At 53.2% G+C, this 19,639-nt stretch overlaps 1 protein-coding gene across 1 annotated transcript in view; it reads left to right on the top strand.

The window, feature by feature from the left end:
* Positions 1–19,375, top strand: part of XXYLT1 (xyloside xylosyltransferase 1) — a 161,777-nt gene extending 142,402 nt beyond the window's left edge. The window contains exon 4 of the mRNA XM_079765753.1: positions 16,534–19,375. Coding sequence (XP_079621879.1) covers positions 16,534–16,930 — 397 coding nt within the window. The 3' untranslated portion in view covers positions 16,931–19,375. The remainder of the gene's footprint in view (positions 1–16,533) is intronic.
* Positions 19,376–19,639: the final 264 nt, after the last annotated feature.

Genomic DNA, 19,639 nt, shown 5'->3' with positions numbered 1-19,639 from the left:
CCGGGTTAGTTTGGATGTGGTCCAGGGCAGGAGTCCCGCAGCGGAGCTGCTTCGGGAGAAAGGCAGAGAGGGTGCAGGAACCTCGAGGGGGTGGGGGCTGCCCGAACAGCCGGAGAATTCCGGAAGAAGGGCTCCCCGGGTGCCAGCCTGACGGCTGTTATTTCAAAGGATTCTAGTGACTTTCCTCAGGGAGTGGCTTGTGCTAGTATCTGATGTTCATGCCAACTTCGATCTGGTTTTTAAAATTCCACTTCACCTTCGCTCAAATCCCAGTTGGCGGTTCTGGTTAAACCCACACCCCAGAACTCCCCGGAGAGAGCTGAGAAGTCATGGCTGTGTCCGGTGGCCGATTCCCTCCTCTGCACGTTCCGCCAGCTCAGGCAGCCCCGGCCTGCCTGTGTGGACCCCTGAATAGAGCGCTAGGGCGGTGAAGGGGAGGGTCGTTCTGATTCTTTTCTGCCTTTATAGGGAGCCCCCAGGCACGGCAGCCATTCTGGTGAACTGTCTGGAAGGCATGGAGAATAGATTTGAGTAGAACGGGTCCAGGGAGGGACTAAGGGGTACGCTTCCAGCTTGAAGGGGAGAACATCTCCCTAGGAAATCAGCATGACACGGCCGGGCGTCGGGGAGGCTCTGGGTTACCCGCCCCGGGTGAGGGCAGGGTGGTGGCCATCTGGAAGGAGCAGGGGAGAGGCAGGTTTGCTCCACGTCATCTGGGAAGAAGGCAGTGTGTGCCGGGGCCACGCAGGCAGCGTCTCACCGCTGTCCCCTTTCCCATCTCCCCCGCCTGTGCTTGGTGAAAGGACCACAGAGCCACGGCATATCCGAGCTGGGAAGGCCTCCTTGTTATACCGGTGGGAGAGGAGGCCCTGCCGGGGGAGTGGCCTAGCCGGTGTCACCGTGCAAGTCAGTGATAACGATTAAAATAGCTGCTCTATTTATGCCGTTTCTAGAGCACGCTGCGTAGAAACCCCAGCGTGGAGCTCTGTATCCTCCTGCATCCCTATGTCCGTCAGTGGCCCTCAGGACCTGGTCCCGTGCCTGCTGAGTCTCCCCATCCTGCACTTCCCTCCATCCTCAGACCACCTGCTCCCTGGTCTCCACAACAGCCCCCCTCCTGTCCTGCTGCTCCCAGCCCTGCTTCCTCCCAGCCCTCCTACCCCAGCCAGTGACCTTCCTCACACAGAAGCCACCTTGCTCTAACCCCGTTGTTACTCTCAGCGGCAAGGTCCGTCTCCTGCCCACCCTCACAGGGCCCTTCCTGGTCTGGCCCCTGCCCACTGCCCATCTCATCTTCAACAACACTAGGCTCTCTCATCACCACCTCCCCTCTTCACCTGCCCGACTCTTCACTTCTGGGCTTAGGCACCACTTTCTCCAGGAAACCTTCCTTGAAGCCCCGAGACTGGGTGAGAAGTCTCTTTTGGGGTCTCAACGCTCCCCATTGTTGTGCTATCCCGTCTCTTACCTCCCGGAATCATGATTGCCTATTGTCTGCAGGCCCCCACCCCCTTCCTGGCACCAGGTTCCCGGAGGGAAGGAGTCATAATTGTCTTTCTCATTTGGCGTTGTCTCCCAGGGCCTACAAAGGTATCTAGCGTAGTAGGTTTTCAGTATTTCTTGAATTAACCATTGTGCCAGGCTCTCCCCTGGCGCTTGGCTTATAGTGTCTTACTTAAGCCTCATAAAAGCCCTAAGAAAAGATTTCACTCTTTCCGTCGTACAGGTGACCACAACTCAGAGCGTTAAGTCACTGGCTTTGGCCCCACCCCCAGAAGGGGCAGCCGTGAGGTGGGAGCCCAGGCCTGACAGCCTGAATTGCGTAGACGCCCCCCTGCAGGTCTGTCACCTCTGCTGAGGCCCTGGCATGCCTAGAGCCCAAGAAGGCGCCTCAGTTCCAGTGACGGGACTTGGAGGAGCAGCTGAGACTCGGGCCTCCTCCGAGGAGCTGCTCATTCTCCGAACCAGACGGTTCCCATAAAGCCCGGGTAGTGCTGCTCCTTGGTCCAGCCCAGCAGGACTGTGATCTGAGCCGGCCTGTCAGCAGGAACGTTTGCTCTGTGGATTTTATTCCTTTATTTTTTTTCTTCTTAAAAAGAAAACAAAAGAAAAAAGGCAAAGACAGCGCCATGGATGGCCCAGCTGTGAGGCTTCAGGTGTGCAGAGCAGCCAGCTGTGGGGGGACGCCAGGTGAGCTGGGGACGAGCTGGATGTTTGGGTGGGCTGGCGGTCAGGCACATCTCGCTCAGGTGTGCTCTGTTTATAGAAATGACCTCTAAGGCAGCTGCCCCTGTGTATTGGCCTGGGTGGCGCAGTGGTGAGGAGAGGCTTACAGCGTCACAAGGGGCCTCTCCGCTTCCTGGGTGTCCTGGAGTTGCAGGAGGCCTGTTGCAGGAGCGGCCCAGGCCGCAGAGGCGGATGAGATGACGGACGGGGATGGAGGAGGAGGCTCGCCCACCCAGCGGCCCTGGGTTGCACTCCAGCTTCGTGCTCCCAGTGGCTGTGTCATCACCAGAGGCCTGGGTGCATGAACCGGCCCATCGGATGGTCAGAGTGAGCCCAAGGATCTCAGTGGTCTGGCCACACACACCCTGGACTCTGCCAGCTTGTCACCGTCCACAGATTGTGGCTCACAAAATGGCGGGGCTGTGTGGATACCCGGAAATGGGTTTTTGAAACAAAAGCAAGTAACTGGGGGGAAAAATCAGCACTGTGCCCACACACTGGTGCTAATTTAAAGAGAGGTTAATTATTGGGGTTCAGTGATCACTCTGGGCATTAAACCATAGGCTTTCAGAACAGAAAAGGATGCCGGGGCTGGTCGGCCCATTTAACAGATGGAGGAACTGAGGCCCTGGGGAGGGAAGTGACATGTGCAAGTTCATCCTGATGGCGTGTGCAGAGCCAGGTGAACTGGGTTCAGGGCCCCTGCCTCCACAGCAAGGTGGGAAGCGTGTGTGTTTGCCAGAGAATCCACACTGCTTTTCACGGAACGTGACGTGTCCACAGCTTCCGTCATCTCCTCTGATTGTGTTAAACATTTTACCCGCGTTATCTCGTAACAACCTCCCACAGCCCTGTTTCCATACGGGGAGCCTGAGTGCAGAGAGCTTTAGGGCCTTGCCCCGGGTAGTGAGCAGAGGACCAGGATTCGCACCTGGACAGTGTGCTCCCAGAATCTGCATTCTTCACCCGTCTCGCACCGATATGTTCTTCATGGCAATGGAAAACGAATATGCACCTGCCTCCCCTGCGCCCGAGACTGACCGCTACTCCCTGGGGATGGGAGGTGGCAGAGCTGGGCCCTCCCTCCTGGCACATTAAACGTTAAACATGCTGCTTCAAGGAAGCGTTTCCCAGTGGCCTCTCCTTCCCCCACCCAAGACTGTGACAAAGTGAGAAGGTGCAGTTAGCAGCATAATGTTCATATAAAGTTTTCAAGTGGCTATGCTACCTATTTTATAGCCATTTTCAGGACAAAATGATATCATTGCTACCCTTATGGTTTTTTACCTCTTTATAAAAATAACTAGAGGCCTGGTGCACGAATTTGTGCACGGGTGGGGTCCCTCTTGGTGGCCTGCAGGGATCGGGCCGAAACCCGCAGTCCAACGCAGCCTGCAGCTCCTACCTGCTGCTCCCACTTATCCAGGCCCCACCGTTGCCTGCTGTGGGCTCGCGCCCAAGCTCACGCCACCGCAGCAGCGCTCGCCAGTCGTGAGCCCTGCGTCTGGTGCCCTCCTGAGGGTACTGGCCTGTGGGATTGGACTGAAACCTGCTCTCTGACATCCCCCGAGGGGTCCCGGATTGCAAGAGGACACAGGCCAGGCCAAAGGACCCCACTAGTGCATGAGTGGGGCCAGCTGGCTGGGAGGGATACAGGAGGTTGGCCAGCTGGGGAGGGACTGTAGGAGGGCATCAGGGCATGTCCAGCCCATCTCGCTCAGTCCTGATCGGCCATACCCCAGCAGCAAGCTAACCTACCGATCGGAGCGTCTGCCCCCTGGTTGTCAGTGCATGTCATAGTGAGCGGTTGAGCGGCCTTACCATATCATTAGCATATTACACTTTGGTTGAACAGTCAACCGGTCACAGGACAACCAGACACTTAGCATATTAGGCTTTTATTATATAGGATAGAATTACTTTTTTCTTTGGATTATGTCCTTTGGGCCAGCAGCATCAACATTACCTGGGAGCTCTGAATAAGAATCTGCATTTTAACAAGATCCCAGGTGATTCCCTTGCACCTGAGGCCCGAGAAGTGCAGCTGCCCATGACAGGCTCCCGAGAGGCAGGGCTGTGTCTGACCCGCTGCTGTCTCCCATGGTGCCTTGCTCTGGGCCTGACAAATGGAGGGTCCTCAGTGTTTGTGTCAATTTGGCAATCACTATTTTTTACCTTCAACTGAGCCCCCTGCCACAGGACAGTGAGCAGGGGCAGCTTAGGTGGAATGCGAGGACTCACAATATTTTTCTGGGCTTGAGAAGTAGCATTCATTGCTGCAGCTGGGTTGCCTTTGTGCTGGAGTCAGCCACGCCCAGGTAGTCTCTCCAAGGTCCCACTCCTGGGCCGGAACACACCCTTTTGTGAGGGTGAAGGGCACTGGGCTGGATTGATTGAGCTTGATTCCGGACACAAGGTTAAATTCCACACATACCCCTCCCCATGACCCTACGCACATGCCTGTGCTCTGCTCACTGTCCCGGAAAGCACCCGGCATGTATCCTGGGCACTTTCTCCTCTGTGCCCCAGTGCCAAGGGGCCATTGGGGGCAGCGAGCCAATTCTGAAGGTGACTCTTTCTGGCTTTGTCGTCAGCCTGGCTTTGTCGTCAGTCCCTCCCTCAGCCTCAGTTCAGGGAAAGGTCAGGATTGTGGAGCTGAGCTGAGGCCTGGCCTAGGAGTCCAGGCCGACTGCATGTGGTTCCTCACCGGCCCAGCCCTCTGGCTAAAGGCCCTGTGGTCTCTTGGTGGGGTCCTGGGGCTACCACCACATTGAGCTGCTCTCCATGTGATGTACAGGCCCCTGTGCTTGGAAGCCAAGGTGTCTTCCAGGGCCAGTGTTGGGAAGGGCATGTCAGGAGGGCTGCAGGCACCCCTGGATCAGGTGATCATCTGGGCCCTTCATTGCTAACCTTTGTCACACGCATCTCATCACGGATGTGCATCTCATCACGGATGTGCATCTCATCACGGATGTGCATCTCATCACGGATGTGCATCTCATCACGGACGGGCGGGTGGGGCCAACTTTCCTGCCTTGCCTTCTCTGCCCTCACCTTGATTCCCTCCAGTACAGACCTGTTGGCTCCAGCTCACAGGGCCCATGGCACAAACTCCCCCAACTGCCTCTCTATAACCTAGAGGTAATGGTACTCCCCTCGTTTGCTTGTTTCACCACCTTCATCCAACAGTGGCCTCTTTCAAATGTCTGCCATCTGATTTGACAGTCTCTTATTCCTTCATTCATTCTTAATATACCCATTTATTCATCCATTTGAAAAGTACCAGTTCTCAAAGGCCCGCTGTGAATCAAACGTCCATGCCAGGCCCTGAAAACATAAAGATGGAGAAGACACATTCCTGTTCGCAATACCTGGGTACCCTGACTCCACTCACGCCCTTGATTCTTGGGCACATCCTTTCACTCATTGTTTATTGATTCCCTGTTGCGCTTCCCAGGGCCGTTGTACATTATTTCTCTTTCTCAGCCTTATTTGTACCCCAGCTCCTCTATCTCCATAGATGACTTTACCTCTTACTTTCCTGAGATTTCAAGTTTACCCAAAATGAGCTTTTCCAATATTCCTAACTCCCACCTAGAACCTCTCTGTCCATCCTCCAGTCTCAGATGCGTCCCAGAACTCCCCTTGTCTTGGCAAACTCTTTGCCTGGCTCCTGGGACCTTGTTTTATATCTCACTACCACCCTATCCTCATCTATAACCTAGAGAGAATGGTACTCCCCTCGTTTGCTTGTAACAAACTTTAAATGAGTTGCTACATTAAGGGCCTAGCACATAGTAAGTACTCACTATATATTAGCCATTATAGTGATTCTAATTCCTCCACGGTTCCACCCTGCTGTTCACCCTACATTTCTTCTCTCTTCAGTCTCTCCTCCTCTGGCACTCACCTTCCTTTCCCTTGGCATATAGACGTGCTTAGCCATCCCCCTGCCCACTCTTGGCTGTGAGGTACCACCTGCCTTTCTTGTCTCTGTTCCCTCCTTGCATGGCGACCCAGTGCTAAGTGCCCCCCCCCCCCTGCTCAGTCTCCATCATTCATGTTCTTGAGAACATGAATGATGGAGACAGAGCAGGGGGGGGGGGTGGCCACTTAGCACTGGGTCGCCATGCATTTCCAAGTTCTCACCCATGCATTTCCAAGTCCACAGCCTCTGCAGCGTTCAGCATTGCCCTAATCTCCTGTGCAGTGAGGTGCTAGGGTGAGGACAGCCCAGGAGCCAGGAATCCAGGAGATACTGATGCTCCCAACCAGCAAGAGGGGCCCCAGAGGTCCCCAAGGGGCTGACAGTGGATGAGGGCAGGGCACTGTGGTCAGAGGGTCTCTGTCTCAGTTCCCTGTCACTGAAAGAGTGCCTCTTGGTGGCAAGGTTCACGGCGGGGGGGCGGGGGGGTGCGTGTGCACTGAGTGGGTAGCTCCAATGGAATTTGAAGAACCCTGAGGCCAAGGTGAGGCCCTCATTGTGGTCATTGAAATTATTGAGGGTGCCCCTAGGGATGGAGCAGAGAGGAAGAGGGTATGCGTGGTGGGCAGAGGTGACGAACAAGCCGTCAAAGAGGCATCCAGACTGATGATGATGCTATGGTGGATGGTGGGGACAGCCTGGAGGGGTGTGTGTGTGTGTCCCTGGGGGCCAGGGGAGTGGGACAGGATGGTCTCCACTTGGTGAAGGGAGGGGCCAAAGTACTCGGTACTGTCTGGGTTGTCAAACGAGAGGCAGAGGATGGACCGTTGGTATCAGTAAGAGGGCTTGGAGGGCAATATCTGGGTGGAGCAAGTGTGGGGATCCACTGGACTGGAAGTGAGAAAGGAGAACACTGGGTCACAGGAGACCAGAGGCTGGAGTGGGCACCGTGGGCCTGCAGGTCCAGCGGAGGGTGCGTGCGGCTCCTCGGGGTTCCCACAGCAGAACCTGAGTCTGTCCTGGCCACACAGGCCGTCACTGTGGGGGACAGGAGATTCTAAGGTCCTGCATCTTTCCCGGCTACTCTCCTAGCATCCCCTAAATATTGGAACTCTCCAGAATTCTGTTGTGCCCACTGTGCCCTCCATGCCTGTATCCGGCCACCTGCTGGGCTTTTCCACGTTGCTGTTCTTCTCGCCGGCACCTGTTCAAGACTGAACGTGTCATTCCTCTTTCTCCCTCCAGCCTTGCCATGGCTCCGCCATCCCTGGTGTGAGCCCCTCTGAGCTCCATCTGCCTGGACGAACCTTTCAATGCTTCTCCCTCCGTCATCCTGTCCTCTGTTCGTCCCCAGTTGCCTCCCCATGAGGCCCTCTGGGATCCACACCCGGCCAGGCACACAGCGCCCCAGAGCTGGTGGTTGTGGGATTGAGTGATGGCGAACTCCCAGGCCTGCCCAACAGCATTCACAGCACTGGGGCAGCCGGTATGGGAGAAAGCCCACGTGGCCAAGGTGTCCGGGCAGGCTGGGCTTGGGGAACAGCAGGCTGGGTGACACGCCTGCTCCCTGGGTGCGTGAGAAGAGGATGATGCTTTAGAGAAGGGCGCCACACCCCTCCAGAGGGCGTGGGTGCAGCCTCCTGGTTCTGGCTGTGCCACACATGGTCAGGCTCATCAACAGTCCTTCCAGGGGGCAGTGGAGAAAACAGGGACTGGGGCAGTTGGTGAGCCACCGGGCTTCAGAATTGGCCAGGCCATGCCATGGCAGGTGAGAGGCCTCGCCCATAGGGATGGCCAGTCCTCCATGACCAGGGCTGTACCAGGCTTTACAGAGGCCCACGGAGATGGATGGTCATAGCTGTGTGGCGTTGGGGATGAGACAAACAATGTGGGTCACCTTCACTGTTCTGGGCTCCCTGAAGCAGGAAACGATGTCGAAACAGAAACCTCACAAGCTGGCTGGTTGGACAAGGGCTGGTCTCCGAGGCACCACCCCACCCTGAGAGCAGCCTGGGCAGGGTGGGGCGTTGGGCCTTCTGTAGCTGAGCATCCACGGTGACCATCGGGGCCACTCCTCATGGGCATGGCGCTGGGCAGGGCTTGTGCCTGCATTTGCTCCTGGAGTTTTCACCACAGCTGCTGTGGGAACCAGAGGAGCCACACGGACCTCCGGCTGGATCTGCAGGCCCACCGCCCTGTTCCAGCAGGGGTGTCTCGTCTCCATCCCCATGCTGTGCTGAGCATGCCAAGGCCCTGAGAGGCCCCGCCTGCGGGTTCCAGATGCAGACCCTCTTCGTCTCACTATGGCCACTGGTGGTGGATCAGCATCGGGGTCTCATCTCCTCACTGCACCACCCGTTTCTGGGGGCATATTCTTCTCGCCTTCAAATCAGTTGGGTCCAGTAGGTGCTTCATTGAATATTTGGTTACCGCGGAGTGATTTCTTCTCTCAGCTCGGCGTGCTCACCGGGGTTCCAGCAGGTCTTCCTAGGAGCAGGGAGACAGCAGTGTGGCCTTCTGGGCACCTCTGCTGGTTGGCCAGTGCGAATCTTAAGTGTTTCTAAGCTCTGGAGAGCTGTGGTTCCATGAGGGGCTTCTCTCGGTCCCGCCACTAACACTCTGTGACTTGGGGAGCAGTTCTTACCCTCTCTGACCAGCAGAGCTTGAGACCTAAGTCTGCTTCAGGCCTTGCGAGCAAGAGGTCCCAATAAGGGTCCGTTGTGACGCTTGGACATGTTAAAGCTTGCGCTGGCCCCACCACTCAGGCAGTCCGTGCCCTTCCCAGTGTGGTACATGGGGCAGCGGTTCCCCAGAGGCCTGAAGTGCCAGCATCCATCCCTCAGCACTTCAGCCTCAGCCCCAGCAGGACCGTGCCCCAGTGCCATTGCTCTGACACCAGCCCCATCACCCAGATGTCCCCCTCCCCTCCCAGGCCCTGGGGTGGACGGAACACTGGACGGCCACCCCGCTTCGCTCCTCACTCCTGGCCTTCCTCTCAGAGGACAGGAAGACAGGTCCCCTCCAAGGCAAACAAGCGCTAACGGGGCTGGTGCGCACCATGGGCTTAAGGGAAACAGAGTTTCCGGATTCCGGCCTCGCTGATTAGACGGATCCGAAGCTGTGCTTCCTCGGGAGGCCCGGCCGTGCTTGCTCACGAGTGACTGCTCAACGCCGGTGAACTCTTGGCTAAGCCACGGCAAGATGTGCTGCACACAGCGTGGTCTTCATAAACCTCAGACCTGGAACAGGGCCTTCTGTGCCCGAGAGCCACAGCTTGAGCTCAGCCTGAGTCGGCACAGGCTTCCGGATCTTCGCTGGGGAAACTTGTGCCGTTGCCCAGGCTCAGTGTGGATTCCGATCCTCACTTCTTCCCTCTGAGGAGGGAGCGTGGAAAACTCGGAGCCTTAGGAGCTGAGAAAAGTCAACCCAGGAGGGAAAAAGCATGAAGAGACATGAAGGGCCTCTGGTCTGGAGAGCGGGGAGGAGAAAGGGACTATTCTTGGCAATGTGAGCGCGTTCTGGAGAATGGGAGCTGTGGATTCCCTGGCCGGGCCTCTGGTTGGGAGACCTGTTGGAGTGACCTTGGAAGTGATCGTCAGGGAAAGACCTGAGGGGGAAAATGACTTTTCTTTTCAAACTTATTTCAAATGCCCCTTTCCATAAAGATGGGTTTTCTTCATGAAAACTGGTTTGCTGGTTTTTAATAGTCTTTTTAACTATTTTTTTTACCATTAATTTTCTTTCTTTTTCCCCCCTACTTACTTACTTACTTTCTTTCTTTCTTTCTTTCTTTCTTTCTTTCTTTCTTTCTTTCTTTCTTTCTTTCTTTCTTTCTTTCTTTCTTTCTTTCTTTCTTTCTTTCTTCCTTCCTTCCTTCCTTCCTTCCTTCCTTCCTTCCTTCCTTCCTTCCTTCCTTCCTTCCTTTCTCTCTCTCTCTCTCTCTCTCTCTCTCTCTCTCTCTCTCTCTCTCTCTTTCTGTCTAAAGTTTTACATATGTCTCCTTTTTCCCCGATTGACACCCCCCAGCCATGCCCATCCCGGGCAAGCCCCCACCGCCCCAGTGTCTGTGTCCATTGGTTATGCTAATATGCATGCATACAAGTCCTTTGGTTGCTCTGTAACCACCCCCTCCCCTGCCATTTTTCTCTGGATCTATTCTTGTTCATCAAATTATGTTGATCATTATATCCCACATATGAGTGAGATCATGTGATATTTATCTTTCTCCAACTGGCTTATTTTGCTTAGCATAATGCTCTCCAGGTCCATCCATGCTGTTGCAGATGGTAAGAATTCCTTCTTTTTTACAGCAGCATAGTATTCCATGGTGTAGATGTACCACAGTTTTTTAATCCACTCATCTGCTGATGGGCACTTAGGCTGTTTCCAAATCTTAGCTATGGTAAATTGAGCTGCTATGAACATAGGGGTGCATATATCCTTTCTGATTGGTGTTTCTGGTTTCTTGGGATATAGTCCTAGAAGTGGGATCACTGGGTCAAATGGGAGTTCCATTTTTAACTTTTTTAGGAAACTCCATACTGTTCTCCACAGTGGCTGCACCAGTCTGCGTTCCCACCAGCAGTGCACGAGGGTTCCTTTTTCTCCACATCCTTGCCAGCACTTGTCGTTTGTTGATTTGTTGATGATAGCCATTCTGATAGGTGTGAGATGGTAGCTCATTATTGTTTTGATTTGCATCTCTCGGATGATTAGTGACTTTGAGCATGTTTTCATGTCTCTTGGCATTCTGTATATCCTCTTTTGAAAAGTGTCTATTTAGGTCCTTTGCCCATTTTTTATTTTCTTTTTTCTTTTTCCTTTGCCCATTTTTTTATTGGATCATTTATCTTCCTTTTGTTAAGTTGTATGAGTTCTCTGTAAATGTTGGAGATTAAGCCCTTATCTGAAATATCATTGGCAAATATGTTCTCCCATGCAGTGGGCTTTCTTGTTTTGTTGATGGTTTCTTTTGCTGTGCAGAAGCTTTCTATTTTGATGTAGTCCCATTTGTTTATTTTCTCCTTAGTCTCCATTGCCCTAGGAGCTATGTCAGTAAAGATATTGCTATGACATATGTCTGTTATTTTGCTGCCTATAAAGTCTTGTAGGATTTTTATGGTTTCCCGTCTTACATTTAAGTTCTTTAGCCATTTTGAATTTGTTTTTGTATATGGTGTAAGTAGGTGATCTAGTTTCATTTTTTTGCATGTATCTGATCAAATTTCCCAGCACCATCTATTGAAGAGACTGTCTTGACTCCATTGTATGCTCTTGCCTCCTTTGTCAAATATTAATTGAGCATAATGGTTTGGGTTGATTTTTGGGTTCTCTATTCTATTCCATTGGTCTATATGTCTGTCCTTGTGCCAGTACTAGGCAGTTTTGAGAACAGTGGCTTGGTAATATAGCTTGATATCTGGTATTGTGATCCCTCCAACTTTGTTCTTCTTTCTCAGGATTGCTGTGGCTATTTGGGGTCTTTTTTTATTCCAGATGAATTTTTGGAGAGTTTGTTCTAAATCTTTGAAATATGCTGTTGGTATTTTAATGGGGATTGCATTTAATTTTGGGGTAGTATGGACATTTTACTGATGTTTATTCTACCAATCTATGAACATGGTATGTTCTTCCATTTGTTTATGTCTTCCTCTATCTCTTTTTTCAATGTCCTGTAGTTTTCCAAGTACAGGTCTTTTACGTCCTTAGTTAAGCTTATTCCTAGGTATCTTAATTTTTTTGGTGCAATGGTAAACGGGATTGTTTTTTCATTTCTCTTTCTGTGAGTTCATTATTGGTGTATAAAAAGGCCATAGATTTCTGGGTATTAATTTTGTATCCTGCTACTTTGCTGAATTCATTTATTAGGTCTAGTAGTTTTTGATGGTGTCTTTGGTGTTTTCTTTGTATAGTTTCATGTCACCTGCAAATAAGAACAGTTTTACTTCTTCTTTTCCAATTTGGATACCTTTTATTTCTTCTTCTTGTCTGATCGCTATGGCTAGCATTTCCAGTACTATGTCGAACAGGAATGGTGAGGATGGGCATCCCTATTTTTGACGATTATTAATTAGGACATACTTGATGTAAAACATTTAGAAAATTCACCCTTATAACTGGAAGATGGGCTTGAAGATTTTTCATGTGTATTTTCCCAGTAGGCCTCATTGACTTCTGGGCAGACATAGCGTTTACAAGGGGCGGGGGCTTGTTCGCAGTTGAAGTTATTTCTAAAGGGAAAGAAAACCTTCCCCCTCTAGTGTGGTCTGCAGGTGGCCAGGGGGGTGGAACAGACATGCACAGGCCCAGGTCCAGATGATGAGGCAGGGCAACATGACTGGATTGTGGGTGTGGGAGGTTGATCAGAGAAGCTTCTGGAAGCTCCAGGACTCAGAACCAGGTACTGCATTCATACAGAGGTCTCCTGCAGCCTCGGCATGTCACAGCAGTGCCCTGTGAGTATGTATGGTAGCTCCAGGCCCTGTGAGGAAGACAAAGGTCTGGGCACCCTTTGACCTGCCTCAGAGTGGTTCTCGGGTCTGAGCCCCGAGGCTGTGGAATGTCAGTGGCAGTGGCATCATCTGATGGCTTGGACCCCAGTGCCCTGCCTTGAGGTGTGCCAGCGAAATCCAGAGAAAGGATTGAAGTCTAAGCACTGCTCCTTAGAATGTGAGCTTGTGGAATCTGAGGGAAAGATGAAAGAGACCTGGAGATCAGGAGCCCTGGTTCAAGTTGGGGCTCTGCCCCTCATGCACTATCCCTCCCCGAGTCGGGCTCTGCCCCTGATGCACTGTCCCTCCCCGAGTTGGGCCCTGCCCCTGATGCACTGAGCTCCCCTGTCCCTCCCCGAGTCGGGCCCTGCCCTGATGCACTGTCCCTCCCCGAGTCGGGCCCTGCCCCTGATGCACTGTCCCTCCCCGAGTCGGGCCCTGCCCTGATGCACTGTCCCTCCCCGAGTCAGGCCCTGCCCCTGATGCACTGAGCTCCCCTGTCCCTCCCCGAGTCGGGCCCTGCCCTGATGCACTGTCCCTCCCCGAGTCAGGCCCTGCCCTGATGCACTGTCCCTCCCCGAGTCGGGCCCTGCCCTGATGCACTGTCCCTCCCCGAGTCGGGCCCTGCCCTGATGCACTGTCTCTCCCCGAGTCGGGCCCTGTCCCAACCCACTGAGCACCTCTGTCCTCCCCGTTTGCATGCTGGCAATGAGGTTGCTGTGCTGCAGGAGCAGAGATGGGGTAGAGGCAATAAGAGGGTTTCGCAACCCTGGCTTTGCTGCGGCAGGTGAAAAGATTGTGGTCCCATACCTCGTGGTCCCATTTCTCCTCGTCCCTGTGTCATTCTCTCTGCCTCAAGGCTGTCGCAATTCCTCCACAAGAACCAGCTGACATGGCGCCCAGAGAACCCCACCATTCCTCCAAGTAGCTGCTGTTTTTGTGGGTTCATTTTGGGGTAGCAGGAATGCTTTGAACAAGGGCAGCCTGGACATAATCCTGTGCTTAGAGACTCATCGGTTTATCTTCAGGCGGTGTTTCTGCTTCAGCAGATGCCCCGAGCAGCTTGCATTTCTAATTTCCTGTCCCTTCTTTGCTTCGCCTTACAAATCATAACGTGCCGATGCCCCAGCCCTGGTTCCCTCTGGCTTTTGTTATAAAATGCCTCTTGGTCCTGATCGAGTGGCCGTGCCAGGCATTCTGTTCCCAAGGAGGCACCTGGCTATGGTCCCCGCCTGGAAGAATGTTCTGTCCCCTCTCTCTGCCTCGGGCCCCCTCTCCTGGGCCCATTGAGTTCAGTGTCAGGTCACCCTTGCGTGGGCAGGGAAGATGGGGGGAGCTTCCCTGCTGAGGTTGGTAAAGTGCCCGGGGCTGCGGTGGCCTCCCTGCACCCCAGCTTGCTCAGGAGTAAAAACCCTTCTGAACCAGCTGAGCACCCTCTGGGGGGTCCCTGACTCTCTCTACCCAGATGGACCAGCAGTGGGGGGCTGCGTGCCCGTGAACCCGCAGGTCTCTGCAGCTGCTGCTCTGTGTCCTGACGGCTCCCTGCCCCGGTTCCAGCCACGTGGAAGGCTGCGCAGCCTGAGCCGCACCGGCCTTTCCTCATTCCTTGTCCGTCACGGTTTTGTTCCTGAAGCCCTGCGGTTCGGGCGCTGTGCAAGGTGGTCCTGGGAGACCTCACAGACCCGGGGCGGGCTGACGCGCCCCACACCTCATCCCACTGGTTCTCTGGGAAGGAAGGAGATGAAACCTGGGCTCAGTGGCTGGTGAGGTGTCCAGGGGTTCCGCAGGCACCGCTCTGCTGCCACTGTCCTTGCAACCCTGCTCCTGTGAACGCTTCTGTCCTCACCCCCTGGCGGGATCCAGCCCCTGGTTGGAGGGTTCCTCCTCTGCTGTGGTGGCCCACGTCTGTTTGGTAGAATTTTAGCTGTTTTGCAACCTGGAGCTGACACGTTCCATTTGGAAGAAATATGGTAAGATGAGCAAACAGTTGCCGAGCTGGATGGCAGTCCCTCTACGATCCCATCTGTGCAGGCTTCAGCGCCTAGAAAGGCTCCCGCCGCTCAGTTGGCTTGGGAAGCTTGTTTTTGCCAAGGTTTTTATCACCAGGCAGGCGCCAGAGCGCGGTTCCACTCATAGTCCATTATGGCGAAGCTCAAACAATGAACCTGTGTGTTCTGCGTGTAAGAATGTCCGGAGGGAATGCTTTTTTCCTCACCAGGATCCAACTCCCGGCGCCCTTTGTGATATGCGAGACCTCAAGGAAGGTCTCTCCATTCCCAGACCCGGAAAAAAGTGTTAGAACAAGAAAACGGCCGGCTCTGGCCCACCGGGGCCAGGTCTCTGGTTTTCCTTCCACTGCGCCATACGCTTCACCACCCAGATCCTACCCTGTGACTGGTGGGGGAACTCGCTGAGAGGCCGGCGGGTGGCATTTCCAGGCGGGGAGCAGAGAAAGGGGAGGCAAGGGGTTTGGGCAGGATGCCTTCCCCACCCTAAGGATTCTCTAGGGAAGTAAAAACAGGTGAGGTGTAGTGTGATGCTGAACACTCCCCTGCCCCTTTCCTGCCCCTTGCCCACGTCAAAGGGCCCTCCATCCTTCCTCCAAACCACTGACCCCTCTGCTGAGACCGCACATCCGGGATGTGGAGCCTGCACTCGCCCCTCCCCCTGCCCACCCTCGCAGCGCACAGGGACTTGAGATTGGGGAGGTAGGAGAACAGAATAACCAGTGCCCTGATCATGTCACCCCTGAGTCTGCCCTCGCTTCTCCAGATGGAAGCCTTTGGATAGAGGAGCTAGCAGGGTCTCCTGGCTCTAACATTCCCTGAACTGTGGGTCTAGACTGGATTTCTAAACCTGCCTTAGAGGGAAATTGAAATTGAGGTGACAGTCCCTCTAAAGTCACGGCTGACTTTCGCCTAAAACATGGGTAGGAGTCCTGAGCCGCTTCAAGCCTCCACCCCTCGCCCAACCTGATAGAATTGTCAGGCTTGGGGCCCTAAAGAATGAGGCTGGTTCTAAAGCAGAAATGATTTTGTTTCAGGCTGTGCGTAGCTTCCTACATCTTTACCAGATCAGCACTCAGAATCGTCTCCCCTTCCTTCTCTCTCCTCTCCTTTTCAAGATCACAGACAAAGACAAGAGGGTACAAAGTTCCACCTGCATCGTTACTATCATAAAAAGTGGACTCTGGAGCCAGATGCCTGGGTTCAGCCCCTACTTTATAAAAAAATATATATTTTTATTGATTTCAGAGAGAGGAAGGAAGAGGGAGAGATAAATAGAAACATCAATGATGAGAGAGAATCATTGATCAGCTTCCCCCCTGCATGGGATAGAGCCCACAACCTGGACATGTGCCCTGACCAGGAATCGAACCATGACCTCCTGGTTCATGGGTCGATGCTCAGCCATTGAGCCACACCAGCCGGGCTAGCCCCTGCTTTTGCTGCTTACTAATTGTGTGACTTTGGGCAAGTTACCGAGCCTCCCTGTGCCTCCGTTTCCCAGCTGTGAAGTGCCTGTCATCTGGCAGAGCACCGGACTCACAGGGTGCGGTGAGGAGGGACAGGCCCATCGGGTGCAGTGCTGCTGCGTCCCGCGGCGATGCAGATGTGAGTGTGAGCAGCGGAGATGCATCCTGTGGAAGTGGAGGATGGTGGGGAGACCTGAGGCTTGGCGTCAAGAGACTGGGTCCAGGTCCCAGCTCGGCCACTTGCCTGTGACAGGGTACAGATTCGGAACCTCAGAGGGCCTCGGTTTTCATCGCTGGAGGACTGGGCTGAAACCCTGTCTCCCGCCAGGGTGGTGGTGCAGACCCAGGGGAGCAATGCTGGCAAACTGCTTCACCCCCACACACCGGGCTAAGTCTGTTCTCTTTCCCCTTCCCAGGCACACATTCTGGCAGTTCCGCCATGAGAACCCCAAGACTCGGGTTGGGGGCCCACCACCCGAGGGGCTCCCTGGCTTCAACAGCGGGGTGATGCTGCTGAACCTGGAGGCCATGCGCCAGTCCCCGCTCTACAGCCGCCTGCTGGAGCCGGCGCAGGTGCAGCAGCTGGCCGACAAGTACCACTTCCGAGGCCACCTCGGGGACCAGGACTTCTTCACCATGATCGGCATGGAGCACCCCGAGCTCTTCCACGTGCTGGACTGCACCTGGAACCGGCAGCTCTGCACCTGGTGGAGGGACCACGGCTACAGTGACGTCTTCGAGGCCTACTTCCGGTGCGAGGGCCACGTCAGGATCTACCACGGGAACTGCAACACCCCTATCCCGGAGGTCTAGGTACATCTCCCCCGCCATGCTCTCCGGATCTGGGGGGAGGGGAGGAAGCAGCACCTCTGGGACAGGCCCCCCGGTGGTGAATGAACCCCCTTGAGAGACACTGCGGGGAGGTCCTCTGTGATCAGGTGCTGCGGCTCTCCCACCCGTGGGCCACTGTCCTGAGGCCACCCAGCGACGGTGCTTGGGGACTTTTCCCTCCGGGGACAGGCATCAGGGAAGGCAGGCACGCAGACATCTTCCCGGGGGCGAGGAAGCCGGTGTTTGAAGAGAAGGAAGGAAAGAAAACCGTGCCCTTTGCCTCCAGCCCCTAGAGAATGGAAATTCTTTCAAGAACAGGTCTTCCTTGGACAAAATATAAATTGATTTTAAATTGACAGGCTTCCATTTTGCGAGAAAGAACAAACAGAACTTCTGCAGCTCCCAGGGAGCTCTGAGCCAGCGAGCCAGAGCTGGCCCGGATTTTAAGCATTCAAACGAAGGCGACCTCCCACGTGTGCCCCCAGGAGGCTGCGCTCACGCCCGGGATGCTCACGTTGCCTGCTGCAGGTGTAAAGACCGCCACCTCTTTGGGGAGGGCCTTCAGTGCCAGCGGCGGCCCGTATCCCAAAGCTGGTCTCATTACACAGCCTTCGCAGCTCTCACCTCCCAGCTGCGTCACAGACCGCTGTATCCCGTCTTCAGCGGGGCCGGCTCCAGGGGACGAGACTGTGCTCAGAAATCAAATCTGGCATCAAAGAACGGAGGTCGGCCACCCACAAGGGCATGCAGTGGGGTGGTCTGGGCCGGGAAGACTCATTCCAACCAGGAGCCCAGCCGTGCTCGCGTGTGACCATGTGGCTCGGACGGGCTGGTGCTCTGAGGCCTGTAAGCATTCCAATCTCTGTTTCAAAAATCCTCCTCCGGACTTTCTCACTGCACCTTCGAAGGATTCAGGCTGTTTTTAAAGTCCTTCTTTTAGTGAGTTCGAGCTGCACACAGGAAGCTCCTCGGGGTCCATTGCGTAGCGTCCAGATGAAGTCCTTGGGGAAGAAATGTTGCTGGATTTTCATCTTGTTTTATTTCAGTTTCATTTACTTTTTTATGTCCTTTCCTCATGAGTGAGAATAGCTAATAAATAATCTCCAAGAACCCAGTGATTTATGTTGTTGGTGCTGTGCTCACCATTTTCCGTTACACGAAGGTCCTGTATCGAAATCGAGAGTAATCAGTGTGGCTCAGACTCCCTCTCCGCAGGACTGAGCTGAGTGAGAGGTCCCTGAGGGCTAAGGGAGAGCATGTCTGGGAGGGGGCGGGAGGGCGGTAGTGTTACATCGAGAATCATTTTATTCTGGGTGTTGGCAGGCCCTTCTGCTCCTGGGAGCAAAAACAACTGCATCCTTTCTCATTCTCCTTCCCCCAAACTATCCCTTGACATCATCCCCTGACGACATGGAGCACATTTCTCTCCTAACTCAGCTCCGACAGAATCGGTCTGTTCCCTTAGGTACGTGGCTTCCTATTTATAGCTTTCAGTCATTGAATGCCTGCTGTGTACCAAGCATTGCATTGGGGATTTATATACACCATCAATAATACTCATGAGTACCTCATGAAGGTAATTAAAATTCTAAATTTACTGTAAGAAAATAATGAGCGATGTGGACAGAGAGTCATTGTCACAGCTTTTTTCTATCATTGAAAAAATTGGGACCAACTTAAAATGTTGAATAGGGAGGAGATAAATAATGTATGTTACATCCATATAATGCTTAGGCATTAAAAAGCATATTTTTAAAGAGCATTTAATGTACTGGAAAATGTTTACAATATGCTATTAAGTAAAGAATAGAAAATATAGATGATATGTATAGTATGTTCCTAATTTTATTTTAAAAATCACATGTGTGTATGTGTGTATATATAAAAAGAGAGCCTATTTTGCTTTGCTTTATTAGTTAAACTCTTAAAAAACCACGTGTTTCAAATACCATATTTTTTAAAAACCCCAATTATTTCAGTGGGGAAAAAAAAGTGGATAAAATGCTAGAGCATTAGACTCACAACAACAAAGGTATTTTCCCTGAAATAATTTCAATAATTAAAGTGTTTCTATAGCTCCGAGTGTCTTTTATTGCAAGGGAAAAACAATGGACTAGTTGATCTAAATGGGCAAAAGCCAAATAAATTCTCTGTATTTATTTTTGACATCACCAACTCAGGAGCTGTCCCCTCCTCTGTCGCCAGTGGGCTTGACCTTACAACTTCATGGTAAGCAACACAGTAACCCCACAGGAAACCCAGTCCGACCAGCAAAGCCACCGTGTGCGCCCGTGCTTTCACGCGCAGCCTTCCGGCAGATCCCGGCAGGCTGGTTCCTGATCGGATCCTGTTACAGGCAGGGCAGCACACACGTATTCACTGTGCTGTGTTTAATTTGCCTCATAAAAACGCCACTGTAGAGCATATGCCTGTAGCAGCCAGGAAAGAGAACGTTTCTGGGGAGTGGGATTAAGGTGCTTTTTATCTTCATCTGTATTTACCAGTGCTTCTCTATTTCCTAGAGTGAATATTAATTGCTTTAATAAAAAATACATAAAATTTTAGTTACCCACCTTCCCCCCAATTACAGGTAAGTATCACCCTGGCCACTTTACAGCTCGCGGTTGGCATGGTTACCACCACCCATGAGAAAACATAATCCCGGCTAAGTAGGCTCTGGGTTTCCAGCCT

Source organism: Cnephaeus nilssonii, assembly GCF_951640355.1.
Source record: "Cnephaeus nilssonii genome assembly, chromosome: 3".
Taxonomy (NCBI): domain Eukaryota; kingdom Metazoa; phylum Chordata; class Mammalia; order Chiroptera; family Vespertilionidae; genus Cnephaeus; species Cnephaeus nilssonii.
Note: the sequence above shows the minus strand (reverse complement) of the source record. Positions and strands in the feature narration are given on the sequence as shown.